This window comes from Mus musculus, chromosome 2 (assembly GCF_000001635.26).
Source record: "Mus musculus strain C57BL/6J chromosome 2, GRCm38.p6 C57BL/6J".
NCBI lineage: Eukaryota > Metazoa > Chordata > Mammalia > Rodentia > Muridae > Mus > Mus musculus.
Genome location: NC_000068.7, coordinates 120,867,227 through 120,882,983, shown reverse-complemented (window position 1 = coordinate 120,882,983; position 15,757 = coordinate 120,867,227). Strand labels below are relative to the sequence as shown.

General features: G+C 40.9%; 1 protein-coding gene across 5 annotated transcripts in view; it reads left to right on the top strand.

Annotated features, from left to right (window-relative positions):
• The window catches only part of Ubr1 (ubiquitin protein ligase E3 component n-recognin 1), a 110,489-nt gene that overhangs the window by 87,777 nt on the left and 6,955 nt on the right, over positions 1 to 15,757 (top strand). For 3 of the 5 annotated variants that reach the window (NM_009461.2, XM_006499164.3, XM_011239440.3), the window contains 7 exons: positions 696 to 763; positions 1,803 to 1,953; positions 5,926 to 6,025; positions 7,485 to 7,618; positions 9,752 to 9,860; positions 11,939 to 11,995; positions 14,681 to 14,758. In NM_009461.2, the coding sequence (NP_033487.2) occupies positions 696 to 763; positions 1,803 to 1,953; positions 5,926 to 6,025; positions 7,485 to 7,618; positions 9,752 to 9,860; positions 11,939 to 11,995; positions 14,681 to 14,758 (697 nt within the window). Of the gene's footprint in view, positions 1 to 695; positions 764 to 1,802; positions 1,954 to 5,925; positions 6,026 to 7,484; positions 7,619 to 9,751; positions 9,861 to 11,938; positions 11,996 to 14,680; positions 14,759 to 15,757 lie in introns of those variants that run through there. The other 2 variants (XR_003952079.1, XR_003952081.1) reach the window with 2 other exon arrangements.

Here is a 15,757-nt window from a genome sequence, read left to right as displayed (position 1 = left end):
TCTTGAGGGTTGGGTGCATCATCTCTGAATGAGCAGAGACCCAGCAGTCCTCTACTGTAGGTGTGTGGTGCCTGTTTGGTGATCCAGTGTTTGAGAAATATCAAAGGGGAGAGGGAGGGAGGGACCTGGGAGGGAAAGTGGACATGGGATAGGGGTCGGGGAGGGGAACCTGATCTGGTATTGGGTGAGGAAAAAGGACTGAAGCCCTAAGGGCCAGCAGAAAGAATGTAAACAGGCAACCTCAGGAAACAGAATGTTGGGGTGGGGAACCCTCCAGAATGCACCAGAGACCTGGGAGGTGAAAGACTCTTGGGCTCAAAGAGAGGGACCTTAGATGAAATGCCTGACAGTAGGGAGAGGGAACTTATAGAGCCCACCTTCAGCAGGAAGACAGGACATCAAGTGAGGGATGGGGTTGCCATCCTACAATCACACCTCTGACCCATAACTGCTCCTGTCTGAAAGAATTAGAGGGATGGAAATGGAGAGGAGCCTGAGGAAAAGAAGGTCCAGCTACAGGCCCACAGTGGGATCTAGCTCAAGGGAAGGCCCCAAGGCCTGACACTGTTACTGAGGCTATGGAGCGCTCGCAGAAAGGGACAACCATATGTTAAAAGTGTGGTGCACTTGTCTCTGTCCTCTACCCCACTGCACATCACTGCTTCACTGACTGAATTATATTAATTTTGTTTTAGTTATTCTTCCTAACCTGCAATCAGAAAATACACCAGGCCTTCTGTCCGTGGATCTCTTCCATGTTCTGGTGAGTGTTCAGTAGAATGACTTTGGAGTCACCAAGCTTATAATTTCATGGTTTCCTTACTTAAATTCATGTTTACTGTTCAAAATAATAAAGTTTTGATGTTCAAGGTGTTACTTTTGATGTGTTATCCATTCTTTTACAAATACAGATTTCACTGAAACATCAAAATTATTTTTAAAACGAAAGCAAGTTGATTTTTTAATTTATAATTGGTCTTGTAGTTCGTTTATATTTGATAATATACATAAAAATAAACTTTTTCTAATTCTGTTATGGGTCTTCCCCACTCCCTTTTTTTAAACTTGTTTATATCATATGCAGTGAATTACCATGGAAGCTATAAATTAAATATAATTATTAATTATCTACTGATAGAGACCAGGCCATAAGCACATGGCAGCTTCCTTAAACCACCCATGGAGAGGTGGCAACTCTTGGGAGTTTTATGCAACTTTTCTATCCATGCAATAATCTTATTCTTTTAAACCTAGCTCAGTGAAGAACAGTGGTAAGGTTGAAAACCATGGATTTTGTGGCTATCGAGTTAGCCAATCCCACCACCACCCCATTTGTACCTCATAACCCAAGTCTGTACTCAGTAGCTGTCTATCCTGACTCTCTTTTGGAATCCCTGAGGAATCTTAAAAAGAATCCTAACAATTGGGCCTTGCCTCAGAGTCTGATTTTGTTGGATTGGAATGAGGCCTGTGTGTCAGTGTCTTTTAAGAACATCCAAGTATTTATAATATAGAATTTTCAGGCCTACTTAGCAAAGAACTACTACTTAGGCCTACCTACAATAGGTAGACTCGACAAAGGGATACTTAGTGATCACTTAGTGATACTTTGCTCACCAGTTATGGTACATTATAATTACAATCTAAGATATTTTGTTGAATATCACCAGGAAAAGTATGGTGGTTATTTCAAAACAAAATAACTACAAACTGCATCATTTTGTCCCCTTTACAGTTAGTTAGGAAGTTGGTTTGTCGTGGCCTTTCTCAGTTAACCTGTTGCTGTCCATTCCCCTTTATAGGTCGGCGCAGTCTTAGCGTTCCCATCCTTGTATTGGGATGACACCGTGGATCTGCAGCCGTCACCACTTAGTTCTTCATATAACCACCTCTATCTCTTCCATCTGATCACCATGGCGCACATGCTTCAGATACTCCTTACAACAGATACAGGTAAAGCTCCCGTCTTAGATGACTGTAAGTAATATTTGCCTGTGCTGTACTGGCAGAATGGATTCTATTTGTGATTAATCATGCTATGTGTTTCTAAGTCTTGTGTTATGTCATGTGTTATTTATTCATATATTTCTTACCAAATGTTACTTAAATAGGTAAAGGCAGAATAAGTTGTGAAAGGGTAATTAGCTCAAGATATTTGATTGTCTAATTTCCAGCTACTTTCCAGATATGTAGGTGGACTGTTAGGACCTGTTTTTCTCCTTGTCTTCCAAATGTTTCATTGTCAAAGTCTCTCCAGGGTTATTTCTACCCACATACACTCTGCCTTTTGCCAAGCCTTTCAGGAACCGTTTTTTCAGTCCCAGTGATAGCGTGTTTCTTACCTTGTTGCACTGCCATAGGCTACTTGATGTCGTGGTTATCTGTAACTCATTCTACTCCTTGCCCAGTTTCTCCTTCTGCACATGTGTTTTCTGATTAGAGAGAACAAATACATTTGAAAACCATTTCCCTTAGCATCAAGTATCTGGCAATCTTTGTTCTCCACAATAAGTGCTCATTAAACATTTGTGAATTAAGACTTGAATTACATGACTATAACATTATCAGATTATCCTTTTAGAGTCAAGTCATTAATAGCCATGAAGTGCTAGGCAGTGGCTCAGTATGTAAAGTACTTGCTGTGCAAGCCTGAGGACCAGAGCCCACCCAGAAGCTAGACAGGGCTGGTGCTACCACACTCAGGAGGCTGAGGCGGGGATCCCTGGAGCAAGCTGACTTCCTAAACTGAGTGGAATTCCAAGCTCCAGAGAGACTCTGCCTCAAGAAATAAATAAATAGATGGAAAGTGATCAAGGAAGACCTTTCAGTATCAGCTTTTGACTTCCTTACATACTATATATCTTATGTGTACATGTAAAACACATGTGTAGATGTAAAACATATGTGTACATGTAAAACACATGTGTAGATGTAAAACAAGTGAACAATAAATAAAGTCTGGTTCTGGATAACAGTGATCAATAAAAAATGCTGAAAGTTCAGGAAATTTAAAGAAAAATAAGATTTTAAGAGAAAAAAAGAAAAGAAAAAACCTGTTAAAGGGGGCTAGAAAGATAGACCAGTGGTTAACAGCACTGGCCTCTCCTCCATAGGACCCAGGTTCAATTCTCAGCACCTACATGGCAGTTCACAACTGTAACTCCAGTTCTCGAGGGTCCGCCTCCCTCTGCTGACCACCCTGAGTACTACATGTTTCATTTTTACAGAGAATCTGCAAAAAGTATACATTTGCCATAAGATAATAGAGAAAGCTTGGAAGCAATCAGGGTAGCCATTAGTTGATTGATAAATAATTTGTGGTACATCTAGACAGTGGACTGTTATTGGTTCAAAGAAGAAATGAACTCTCCAGTCCTGAAAGTGCATAGAGGAGATTTGAGTGTATATACTAAGTGAGAGAAGCCAGTGTGAAAGATACTTATGGGTCCAACTTCTGGGCATTCTGGGGAAGATGAAACTGGAGGTAATGTGACCAGAACAGTGATGTGCATGGGTAAGGTAGGAAAAGCACAGAGATGGTGAAGCTAGTCTGTATAATAGATGTATATATGCTATCCAAACCAGTAGGATGCAGAGTGCAAGAGCGAACCTTAGTAAACTTTAGTCTTGAGTCGGTGAGGTCAGCCTTACAGCACCATTTTACTCTTTCAATACTGAACTGGCTCTTCTCTGACTCTTGCCTCTCTGCATAAACTGTTTTCAAAGACTCAGTTTTATTATTTTTAATTTTATGAGTTTGCATTCTAAATGCAAGTGCCTGCATAGGCCAGAGGCATCAGATCGTTTGGAGTTATAGTTACAGGAAGTTATGAGTTGCCTAAAGTAAGTTCTGGAAACTAAATTTAGGTCCTCTGAAGCTTAGTGAGCTCTCCTAACCACTGCCCCCAGGCACCACTTTTTAAAAACAGTTTCACTCTAGGTCAGGCTGTTTTGGGACTCATTATATAGCCCCAGGTTGTCTTTGAACTCTTGGCAATCCTCCTATTTTATGCTCTCAGTGATAGGTTACAGGCATGAGGCATGACTTTGGGCTTAGACTTTAGAATCAGTTTGTCAGTATGAACTTTTGGTCAAAATAATTGTCAATAATACACGCAAAATGGACAATGTTGGATATTGAGAAATAGGAGTTCTCTATGTATAGGATCTGAAATATATAGAATTCTATATTTTGTGCTCAGTTTTGCTATGAATCTGAAACGTCTCCAGTTCAGTGACTTTTACTGATTTACGTGTGTATATATTTATTGTATTCACATTTGTGTGAGTGTTTACCTGCCTGCGGAGGCCAGAGGTCAATGTTAGGTGTCTTTAATCACTCGCTATCTTAGTGTTTGAGGCAGGGTTTCTCAGTGAACTGGGAGCTCATTGGTTAAGCTGGGTTAGATAGCCAATAAGTTCTGGGGATCTGCCTGTTTCTGTTCACCCTATGTGAGTAGCCGTGCCCAGCTTTTACATACGTGTGTGCTGGGAATCAGAACACAGGTTTTCATGCTTGAGTGACAGGTACTTTATCTCCTTCTCTGCTCAGTTCATTGATAAACAAACAAACCAATAATCTCATTACATATATGCATTTGTCAAACTCTTCAAAAGGCTTGCTTGAACTCATTTCATTATATGTAAAACTCACTTTGCCTCCCCTGCCCTCACCCTCTGTGAGTTCATGTATACAAATTTACATGCAGACATACATATCATAATTTAAAAATTATTGTGGTTTTATTTGTATGTATGCTGTTGAGGATTGAACCCAGGTTCTAGGACATGTTAGGATGCACTCCACCACTGAACAACACGTCACTCGGATCTAACTCGATTGGGGAAAAGTTAATGCAAACTCAGTATGTTTCCAACTGAGTAGATTATTGTATCCGTTTATTTATTTACTTGTGGAGGAAGGGAGCCTGTGCCATCATGAGCATGTGGAGGTCAAGCCAAGTAGAGGAGTCAGTTTTCTCCCTCTACTGTCTGGGTTCTGGGTACTGAATTTAGGTTGTCAGCATTTACCTACCGTGCCTTTCCCTACTGAGCTATTCTACCAACCCTGTTGGCAACTTTTAAAGATCAAGTATGCCTTTAGATTTTACTTGGAAAATGAAAAGCAATATGATGTCAAATCATTCAGCGAAACTTTATGACCTTTCAAATGCATCAATACATAGGCAATTTGAAAACAATAACTATTGAAATGTGCCCTAACAATCTGTCATAGGAAACTGCAAGGCAGTCATCTTTATCTCCATTTCCATAGTAAGCCTAAAGCTGAGGGGTTTAATGTAAAAAACAGAGCAGTTAGAGGGACGCTCTGGAATCATGAATCTGAGGTTAACACACTGGTTAGGGAGCAGACTCTTTGGGGACGAGGACTAACTAGGTCTACTTTTTTATTAATTTATTTACTTTACATACAGATTACAGCTTCCCCTCCCTCCTGTCCTCCCAATCCCCCCCCCCCGACCTCCTACACACACACACACACACACACACACACACACACACACACACACACACACACACACACATGCACGCACACACTCTCTCATCATTTTTTCCTGAGAGAAGAGGCCTCCCATGGATATCAACCCACTTTGGCTTATCAAATTGCAGTAGAACTAATTCTTCTATTGAGGCTAGACAGGGCAGCCCAGTCAGGGGAAAGGGAGATAAGGCAGGCAAACAAAGTCAGAGAGAGCCCTGCTTCTGCTATTAGGGGTCCCACATGAAGACCCGGCTGCACATCGGTTACTTATGTGTGGGTGCCTAGGTCCGTCCCATCCATGCTCTCTGGTTGGTGGTTCAGTCTCGGTGAGCCCCTATGGACCCAGGTTAGCTTTCTGTAGGTTTTCTTGTGGTGTCTTTGACCTCTCTAGCAGGGAGCAAATGTTTCAATCTGCCCTGCAGATCTGTCTTCAGGGCCGCCGCTTGCTGAGGGTGAAGAGGATAGTGAGGAGGCTCGCTGTGCATCTGCTTTCTTTGTGGAAGTGTCGCAGCACACAGACGGGTGAGTAGCAGACCCTGGCTGCTCGCTTGGCCTGGGCGCCCCTCAGTCAGTCCAGGTCCTTGTTCAAAAGTTTGGCAGTGTTCCTCTCAGCCATTTGAATTCTTGGTTTTTGGTTTTTGTTTTTGTTTTTAAGATTTATTTATTTATTATATGTAAGTACACTGTAGCTGTCTTCAGACACTCCAGAAGAGGGCGTCAGATCTTGTTACAGATGGTTGTGAGCCACCATCTGTAACAGATCTGGGATTTGAACTCCGGACCTTCGGAAGAACAGTCCGGTGCTCTTACCCACTGAGCCATCTCACCAGCCCTGAATTCTTGTTTTAAAATCAGCTAAGGATAGGCTTATAGTAAAGAAAATGTACTTTGATTTTTACCTTGAAGTAAAATGTTGTAGATTAGAACTGTTTGTTTTAGATAAAAGTAGAAAATAAGTTGCCTTGTTATAGTGATTATACCTTGATATATGTAAATAGTTAAAAGCTTTTGAAAATTTTAATTATTAATGTGGGAACTAATTTTGCATTTATATTTTAATCTGCATATACTGTATAATCACTATATATAATATATACAGCCAATTTAAGTTTACAAGGAAATTGAGCAGAGAATTAAAATGTTCACTTTTGCCGGGTGTGGTGGCACACGCCTTTAATCCCAGCACTCGGGAGGCAGAGGCAGGCGGATTTCTGAGTTCGAGGCCAGCCTGGTCTACAAAGTGAGTTCCAGGACAGCCAGGGCTACACAGAGAAACCCTGTCTTGAAAAAAAAAATGTTCACTTTTATTTCCCTGTACACAGTTTTGTATTTTGGTGATTCGTTTGTTAAAACCGGTAGAACCAATAATGTTGACATGCTATTGTTAGTTGAAAGCCATAGTTTGAATTATTTAAGTTTGACCATTGCAGTCATCTCGTTATCCCACAGATTACTGTCAGGGTTTATATAGGCACTAGGAACATACTCTTTTTTTTTTTTTAGGAAATCCTGTCACTTTATTAAGTTTTTCTTCTTATTTCATTGCAACGGTGAAGAGGGTTTGGTTTTGGTTTTTATCTCAGTGACAATGGGGCGAAATGAAAGCTTATAAGCCTTGCTGTATGTTGCAGGGAGAATCTTGTGTGAGTCAAGATACTTTAAAATGCTTTGTTTGTGTTTTTGTTTTTTTAATTGACTTTTGTTTAGTTCTGCTTTGTTTTTATCCTTACCTAAGGAAAGAGAATGTGCTGATCGCTTTTCAAAGTCTCCCTGGTAGAGGCTGGGTTTAGCCCTTGGAGAGTCTTTGCCTAGTGCTGAGGGCTTTAGTGTCGCTGTCAGGTGGACATAAAAACTATTGGCTAACTGAATACTTTTTTAAAAAAATGCTTAGAAACTAAGTCATTAACCAGATGTGATTTTATCAGGGGTCGTGTTTAAACTCTAGTTCCAGTCTGGTAAATGTTCTGTTCTGGAATCCTAGCCTCGCTGGGTGCGGTGCTCCCGGCTGGTACCTGTGGCTCTCCCTGAGGAACGGCATCACCCCTTACCTCCGCTGTGCTGCACTGCTTTTCCACTATTTACTTGGAGTAGCTCCGCCTGAAGAACTGTTTGCCAGTAAGTAGAAGACTGAAATCAGACAGCGAATGGAGACTTGTCTTCACTGACAGAGAGAACAGTGGAACCGCCCCTGCCCTACCCATCGTCTGTGTTCATGCTGAACCCAGGTCCCCTGCCCAGGGCGAGTTCAAATTAAAAGTGAGGCCAAAATCTAGTTTGCTTTCATAAGCCACAGATCCTCCTGGTGGTTCCTGAGTGTGCATAGTTAAATCCTGTGTTTTTAGAGCACCTGCAAGCCAGGGAGGGAGAGCATGGGGCAGACAGTGGTGCGAGCTGTTCAAGCATGATGACCCGAGTTCAATCCCCACTCCTCACAGAATAGGCTGAGTGTAGGGCAGACAGCATGATAGCTCCCTGGCTAAGGTACTTGTTGCCGAGCCTGACAGCATAAGTTTACTCCCTAGAACCCACACAGAAGAAGGGTAGACTAACTCTTACAAGTTGTTCTCAAACCCACAACATGCACACTGTATATAGTCATGCCCTTCCCCTCCCCCAGTAAATAAGAAAATATAAAAAGTAAATAAAAATTTTAAATCCAGATGTGGTGGCAAGCAACTGTAATCATAGCATTTCTATGAAGAAATGGGAGCAGAGACAGGAGAAGCACCCTGAAGGCTGTGGCCCAGCTAGCAACAGAAACAAGACAGACCTGGCTTAACAAAGTGAAGAGAAAGAACTTGTCTCCTAAAAATTGTCCTCTGGCCTCCATGTGAAAGCAATACATACACACATGTACATGTGTACATACACAGGCATGCATACAATTTTTTTTAAACATACATATGTGCAAGCTGAATGTAGTGGCATACAATTTAATCCCGGTACCCAGGAGGCAGAGGCAGGCTGACTTCTATTAGTTTGAAGCAGATTGGTTTCCATAGGGAGGTCCAGGCTTCCTAAGGCTATATTGTGAGAACTTGCCTCAAAAATAAAATAAACTACATATATGAAGACTATTAACTGAAGGATATATAGAAAATTAGAGATGTTTGTTACCTTTATGGAAAAGAACTATTCAGACAGGAAGGTGACTTTATTATATACTTGACTTTGGATTTTGAATACATAGCTATACTAATGGATAAAATAATGATCAAAAAGGCCTTCTGAACATCAAAAACCTGCATTTACTAACAGTATCATTTCTTGTTCTTTTACTTATTTCTAAATCTAGACAAAAATAGAGAAGGCTTCCTTACATACTATGTCCTCTTTGTGAGAGTCAGAGTATTTGTTTGATTTTTTTAAATTGCCCAGAATTATCCAGAGGATCATTTTGTCCCTTGAGGATACATAAATGGGGTCACCTTTACCAGCTGTTAACATCCTTATCTTGAATTCAGTTCAATAGGTGTGGTCAACCTTTGTCAGGGTTCTCTATAAAATAGAATGCTACTCTCCAAGTAATTTCTGTGTGCTGCCACACACAGCAAGTTCATGTACTTATCCAAAGCTGTCATAAAAAAATAAAGTATTTTCTTTTTTAGGATTCAGGCAAATCTAAGCAAAGCTTAAATATGCAAGGTATAATACCAAATGGTAATGAGTCCTGCAAAGTAAAGCTGATCACAGCCAGGGTCAGGACTCAAGGACATAGGTAGTCAAGGAAGACTTTTCTCCAAGGAGAATTAAACAAAGAGCAGCATAGAAGGAGCTCAGCTGACAGAGAGGTGAAGAGCCTTTCAATGTAAGGTATTGCTTGGCATAGTAAGAGAACAGTGAAGATTTGATTCCAGCTGGAAACCTCCTGCGCAGGAAGGTCCAGGAGGTAGCCAGATGTATGCATTTTATCTGGGCATTTATGCCACAATAAAGCCTTTGTGAGCTAGGGTCGAACTCAGTAGAGCACCTCACCAATCCAGTCCCTGGGTTGTATCATCAGCAAAGTACCACCTGTCTCCACATACTAACCCCAGAAGAAGAGACTTTGTATTGTATACTAAGTGATAGTCATAGGAGCCATCTGATGGGGTGACTCACATTCGTTTTATAAAAGGATCACTGTGGCTTACTTGCCACCCACTGTTTTATGGAGCAGATAGAAATGAGTATAAATAATGAAGAGCTCCTTTAACACTGTAGATCAGAATAATGTGCTCATCAAATATATCTTGATATTTCTTGCAGATTCTGCTGAAGGAGAATTCAGTGCACTCTGTAGCTATCTATCTTTACCCACAAATTTGTTCCTGCTTTTCCAGGAATATTGGGATACCATAAGGCCCTTACTACAGAGGTACTATGGGGGCAAATGTAATGATGGCTTTTATCTAGTTTGAATTTTTTTATGTTTATCTTAAACTTTTGATTGGTTTTGATACAGGATTTTGCTGTGTTAACCCCAAACTCTGTTCATCCTCAGACTCCTCCAGGGATCAATGTGAAACATTTGCTTTTATGTTTTTAAGACAGGGTCTAATAGAGCCCAGATTGGTCTAAGACTCACTATGTAACTAAGGGTGGCCTTGAACTCCTGTTTCTCTTTCAGCTGCCTTCTAAATGCTGGAATTACAAATGGGGACCATAATCAATGCCTTTCTCTTAGTTTCAAAAATTTTAAAATTACTATTATTCTCTAAGCTTTTCAGTAGATTAACATTGGCTGCAAGAGGCAGGAGCGTACAGAGATTCTCAGTGCACGCACTTAAGGAGTGGGGTTGAGACCAGCTGCACCCCGTTCACTTTACTTGGTTCTTGTACAGTTATTATTTTGGTCCGATCTTAAAATGTGGTGGGGAGAAGGAAGTGCTCATAAACAGAATCATGATTAAGAATCAAAAGACTGATCATGGTCGGCAGAGGAAGGCAGAGCTCTGTGAGTTCCTGGCCATCCCAGGCTACCGAGTAAGACCCCGTCTCGAGAAAGAAAGAAACCTAACAAGCTCACACTGGGGCTTGTAGTATTGCTCAGTTTGTAGAGTTCTGGCCTAGCCTGCACGAAGTCTCTGTTCAGCCTCCACCCAGCACCCTATAAAGCAGTCACCATGGCATATGTGCCTAAAATCCCACAACTCCCGAGGTAGAAGCTAGAGGTTAGAAGTTCAAGGTTATCCCTTGATTATGTAGCACATTTGAATCTATTTCTCAGTACATGAGAATTTATGTAAAAGGATAAAGAGAGTGAAATCTGGAACTGTATGTCAAACTGTGGAGAATGTGGTAGAACACATGTCAGAAGAGTGGCTGAGAGCCAACTAGCCCTGCAGTGACTAGAGAGGCATGTGCCTCCCTTTCAGAAAGACTCTGCTGCACCTGATCCTGACGCCTTGTTTGCGTCTGACTCCAGTTCCCTCTCCCTATGCCTGTCTGTCCTACCGTTCTTACAATCAGTTTCACCGTGTTACTCTGAATTCTCACTCTCCTATGAGTTTGTCTGTCCTCCTTACGTCCCTTTTCCTTCTCATGCCCACGTCAGAGCTGGGTGAATGCTAGCCTGCCTCGTGGGACTCCTAGTCCCACACCCTAGGCTCTCTGCCAGCTTTTTGCTTTGCTTCCTGAGTTCTCATGGGCATTGTGATCTCTCATAAAATCAAAATGAATTGTTTTTAGAATTCATGGTTTAGAATTAACGTCACTTGTTTTATTACAATGACACAAACTTCATTTATAGTGCAGCTGAGTATGGAGTGGCTGAGTCTTGGATGTGCTATTTTAGTTTAAGTATGAAGAAAGCTTCTGCCATTTGTGCTCTTCCTGGCTCTGCTTGCCTTAGGTCTGTTCTTTGTCAGTTGATCCAGTGGGAGGCACAAGCAAGGGGCTGGAAGCAAGGGAGGATAAAGTTCCCAGCCACCTCTCTGCCTCCCAGGACATCTTTTCAGTAGGGACTGTGGCTCTACTGATACCAGAAAAGCCTGCTGCAATCCTGTTACCCACTGGTGACTCAACCCAGGGCAACAGTGATGTCGTCTTTCCTCCCACTCCTCCGACCTGCACTGGGGCAAATAGTTAAGGCTTTTTTTTTTCCTTTTTTTTAAAGGCCTTTTGTCTCAAGGGCCTTCTTGGTCCTTTGTCACTTCTCCTGGGAGTAGGCAAGTATACCTACCACACACGCTGTATGCAGAGCCCCTATTATTACTGGTATTGCTACTTCCTGCTATTAATTTCTCTCATTTAAATTGTAGATGGTTTCTGTTCTAAAGACTAATTAACCAAATCCTTGAAAAAGGATTTAGAAGGGGTTGGGAGAGTAGGAAAGGAGAGAAAAGGGTAAGAGGTAAACTTAAATACACAGAGAGGATTAGAGAGAAGAGAGCAGCTGATGTGCACTGCAGTTTGCCTGTGACCAGCCTCCTTCTCTCTTGACTCCACTTACAGGTGGTGTGGAGATCCTGCCTTACTCAAGTCTTTGAAGCAGAAAAGTGCTGTGGTCAGGTTGGTTTTACTATTTAAATCTTTTCGATATATCCAGAACTGTGTTTCTAAAATGCTTGGCTGGTTTGCCTTAATTCTAGCCTGTCCCCTTTATTCTCAGTTCACTGTTTCCTGGATATCTGTTGGTCTTTGCCGCCAGATATCAGGTTTTTCCTACACTGATTTTTTTCTCAGAAATGGTTATCCTTCCTTCTTAAATTGTCAGAAGCCACCAGCTCCACTGGAGGAATCATCCTTGAATTGGTACCTGCCTGTCAAAAGGCAACGGAGCTTGTGTCTGGGAGCTGCTGGTTTACTAAAGCCAGGAGGTGGTGGTTTACACTGTTCATATAAATCAGTTTCCCCACCCTTTGAGAATAACAATATAAATAGATCTGACAGTCTTCTCCCCTTCTTGTGTATATGCTTAGAAACTAGACCCCATGCATATCTCAAAAAAAAAAAGAAAAAAAAAAGACAAACTTTTCTTAGGCTGTACATGATGGTACATAGCTGTGATCCAAGAGAGAGATTGAGGTATGAGGCATATGAGTGGCAGGCCAGATTGGGCTTTGTAAGGAAATGAGACTATTTCCAAACTAACAAGAAGTTTCCTCAGCTCTCTTTTCTCTTGAGTTATGGGTCTGTCCGAATCTACATTTTCCCTCAAGTACATGTCCAAATGCCACCTTTTCCCTGAAGCCTGTCTTCTCTGGCATGTGAGTGTGTCTATATATATCTTCCAGCCTCCTAAATCCCTAAACAGCAAACAAGAGAATGGCACGTTTGCCTGTGGCCTGGCTTATATTACATTCTGTGTATTATCTAATTGTTATGTGATTGAGTTGCTTCAGTAAACTGATACAAGAGTTGGTTCCTAGTACCATTTTCTCTTCAGCCCTTGAACTCCGTTCAGCTACAGGAAATATGCATAAGCTGCATTCCCTACAACCCAACGTTAGTGATTGATAACAGTAGCCCTGCGGCCGGTCAGTACCCAGAAAGGAAAGACACCGCTATATAGAGAAATAGAAAAGCTTATGATGTCAATATATATTTTTCAACTAGTACTATCATGCAGTTTTTTCTTTATTTCATATCATGGTGTACCTTTTAAATATCTTTCCACAGCATGGTACTGAAATAATCTGAGAAATTGAAAGGAGATAACACACATATACTCTTTGGTTATGAGCAACTGGCAATCTTAGTTAGTTATATACATGTGTATACTTTATATACATTGCATGATTTATATATAGTATATATATATAACATTATAGCACAAAATATAATAATATATAGGATATACCACTAATACCTTAAAGAAATATAAAGAGGAAAGTAGGTGTGCCTGTAGTCCAATACTTGAGAGACGGAGATAGAAGGATTGCTGTTTATTTGAGGCCAGCCTGGGCTACACATTGAATCTGAAACCAACCCAAGTTACAAAATGGGACCTATCTTTACAAAATTAAAAGAAAAAGGAAACTTAAAGAGGAAAAGATTCTTCTTTTGTTTGTTTGGTGTTTTTGAGACTGTGTCTTACTGTGTAATTCCAGCTAGCCTACAACTGTTATATAGCATGTAGCCCAAGTTGACCTCAAACTAAAAAGTCCTCTTGCCTCAGTTTCCTCTCTGTTAGAGTTACAAGCATGCTGCCATGCCTGATAAGACAATTCTTAATGAGGCAGGGTTAATTTTAGAGAAGATTATTTTTAGCTGAATTAAGAATTATAAGTGAAAGGCTTAGAGATGGCTTAGAAGTTAAGAATACTGCTCTTCCAGAGAACCGGGGTTAAATTTCCAGCACCTACATGGCAGCTCACAACTACCTATAACTCTAGTTTCAGGGGATCTAACCTTGTCTTCTGACCAAGTTGAGCAGCAAGCACACACATGGTGCACAGACATACATGTAGGCAAACCCATATACATAAAATAAATAATATTCTTAAAATATTTTTTAATTAGGGGCTGGAAAGATGATTCAGTGGTTAAGAGCACTGACTGTTCTTCCAAAGGTCCTGAGTTCAAATCCCAGCAACCACATGGTGGCTCACAACCATCTGTAATGGGATCCAATGCCTTCTTCTGGTGTGTCTGAAGACAGCAACAATGTACTTACATATAATATAAATAAATCTTTAAGAAAAGTATTTTTTAATTATAAAATATAAATTGATTTTCATCTAGGGAGAATCTCCTGTTACTCAGATGACCCTCCTTAGACTACATGGGTCTTTTACCGTCTCTTGTAAAGGAAATGGATGCTAACATTAGCCACTGAATATCAAGTGCTAAACATATTCTGTTTCACTTCAGTATCTTGTTTAGTCTTCAAGAGTTTTGGGAGTTTCCTTAATAAATGTATACATATGCACACACACAGTCACCATGTAGACCAGGCTGGTCTTGAACTCAGATCTGCCTGACTCTTGATGCTAGGATTATAAAGATGTACACAATTATGCCCAGTTCCTTCATACTTATATTTAACATCTTTTAAACTGTTGAGTCTTAATGAAGTTCATTTAATATTTCTCTTCTTTATTTTTTCTGAAAACATTAAATTGATGAATTGCCCATGGTTGGAATATATTCAACCTTAGTTTATAGATAAGTAAATGTAGCATGCTCTGAAGCCTTCTTCAGTTTTAATCTGCCTACTTATGTATAACACTGTCTTTTAAACTATGCCTCTAGGTACCCTAGAAAAAGAAATAGTTTGATAGAGCTTCCTGAGGACTACAGCTGTCTTCTAAATCAGGCTTCTCACTTTAGGTAAGAAGAAAAGGGGTGTGTGTGTGTGTGTGTGTGTGTGTGTGTGTGTGTGTGTGTGTGTGTGTGTGTGTGTGCACGTGTGCGCGCGTGCGTGCGTGTGTGCGTGCGTGCGAGGAGAGAGAGAGAGACTGTAACGTTCCTGAACTTGCATTTGGCCTACCATACAACCAATGAACTCATTGTGAAAAAGTGGCCAGTGAGGGGTCAGCTGGTAAAGGAGCTGCCAAGCCTGTTGTCTCAGAGAACAGTCTCCTTCAAGCTGTCTCTGAGCCCCACACATACACACAGATTTCTGGGTATGGCTTGCTTAAGAAGTAACTGCCAGGGGCTAGAGAGATGGTTCAGTGCATTAGCTGCTCTTCAGAGGTCCTGAGTTCACTTCCCAGCAACCACATAGTGGCTCACAACCATCTGTAATGGGATCCGATGCCCTCTTCTGGTGTGTCTGAAGACAGCAACAGTGTACTCACATACGTACAATAAAATCTTTTTAAAAAGAGGAGAGACTGCTGTGTATCCATTGTACTCGGTTTCCTCAAACCATGCTACAGTACACACTTCTGTCATTCATCACTGACAGAGTCGCAGAACTACTGCAGGCTGTACTGTTCACTGCCTCTTGCCTGTCCAAACTCTCGCCACTACAGAGGAGTTGTAACACCGATTCCTTTGCACGCCCCTGGCTTTTTGCCTCCTCCTCACTGATGATTCACTCTGTGAGATTAGCTGTGTGGATGTGTCATCATAGCAGAAATCTGGGTCTTCTTTCACTCAATATGTTTTTATGGCTTATCCAAGTTGTAGCTGTATTAAATTTGTTCCTATTTTGGTTAATATTTTTTATTATACATATAGACCACAGTTGTCTATATTTTCTTCCATAGATGGGCATTCATATTTATGAAATTGTTTCTTCCTTTTAGCTATTATGAATAATGTACTATAAACATTCACATACAAGCTGCCAGATGAATGTACAATTTTCATTTCATGTGAATG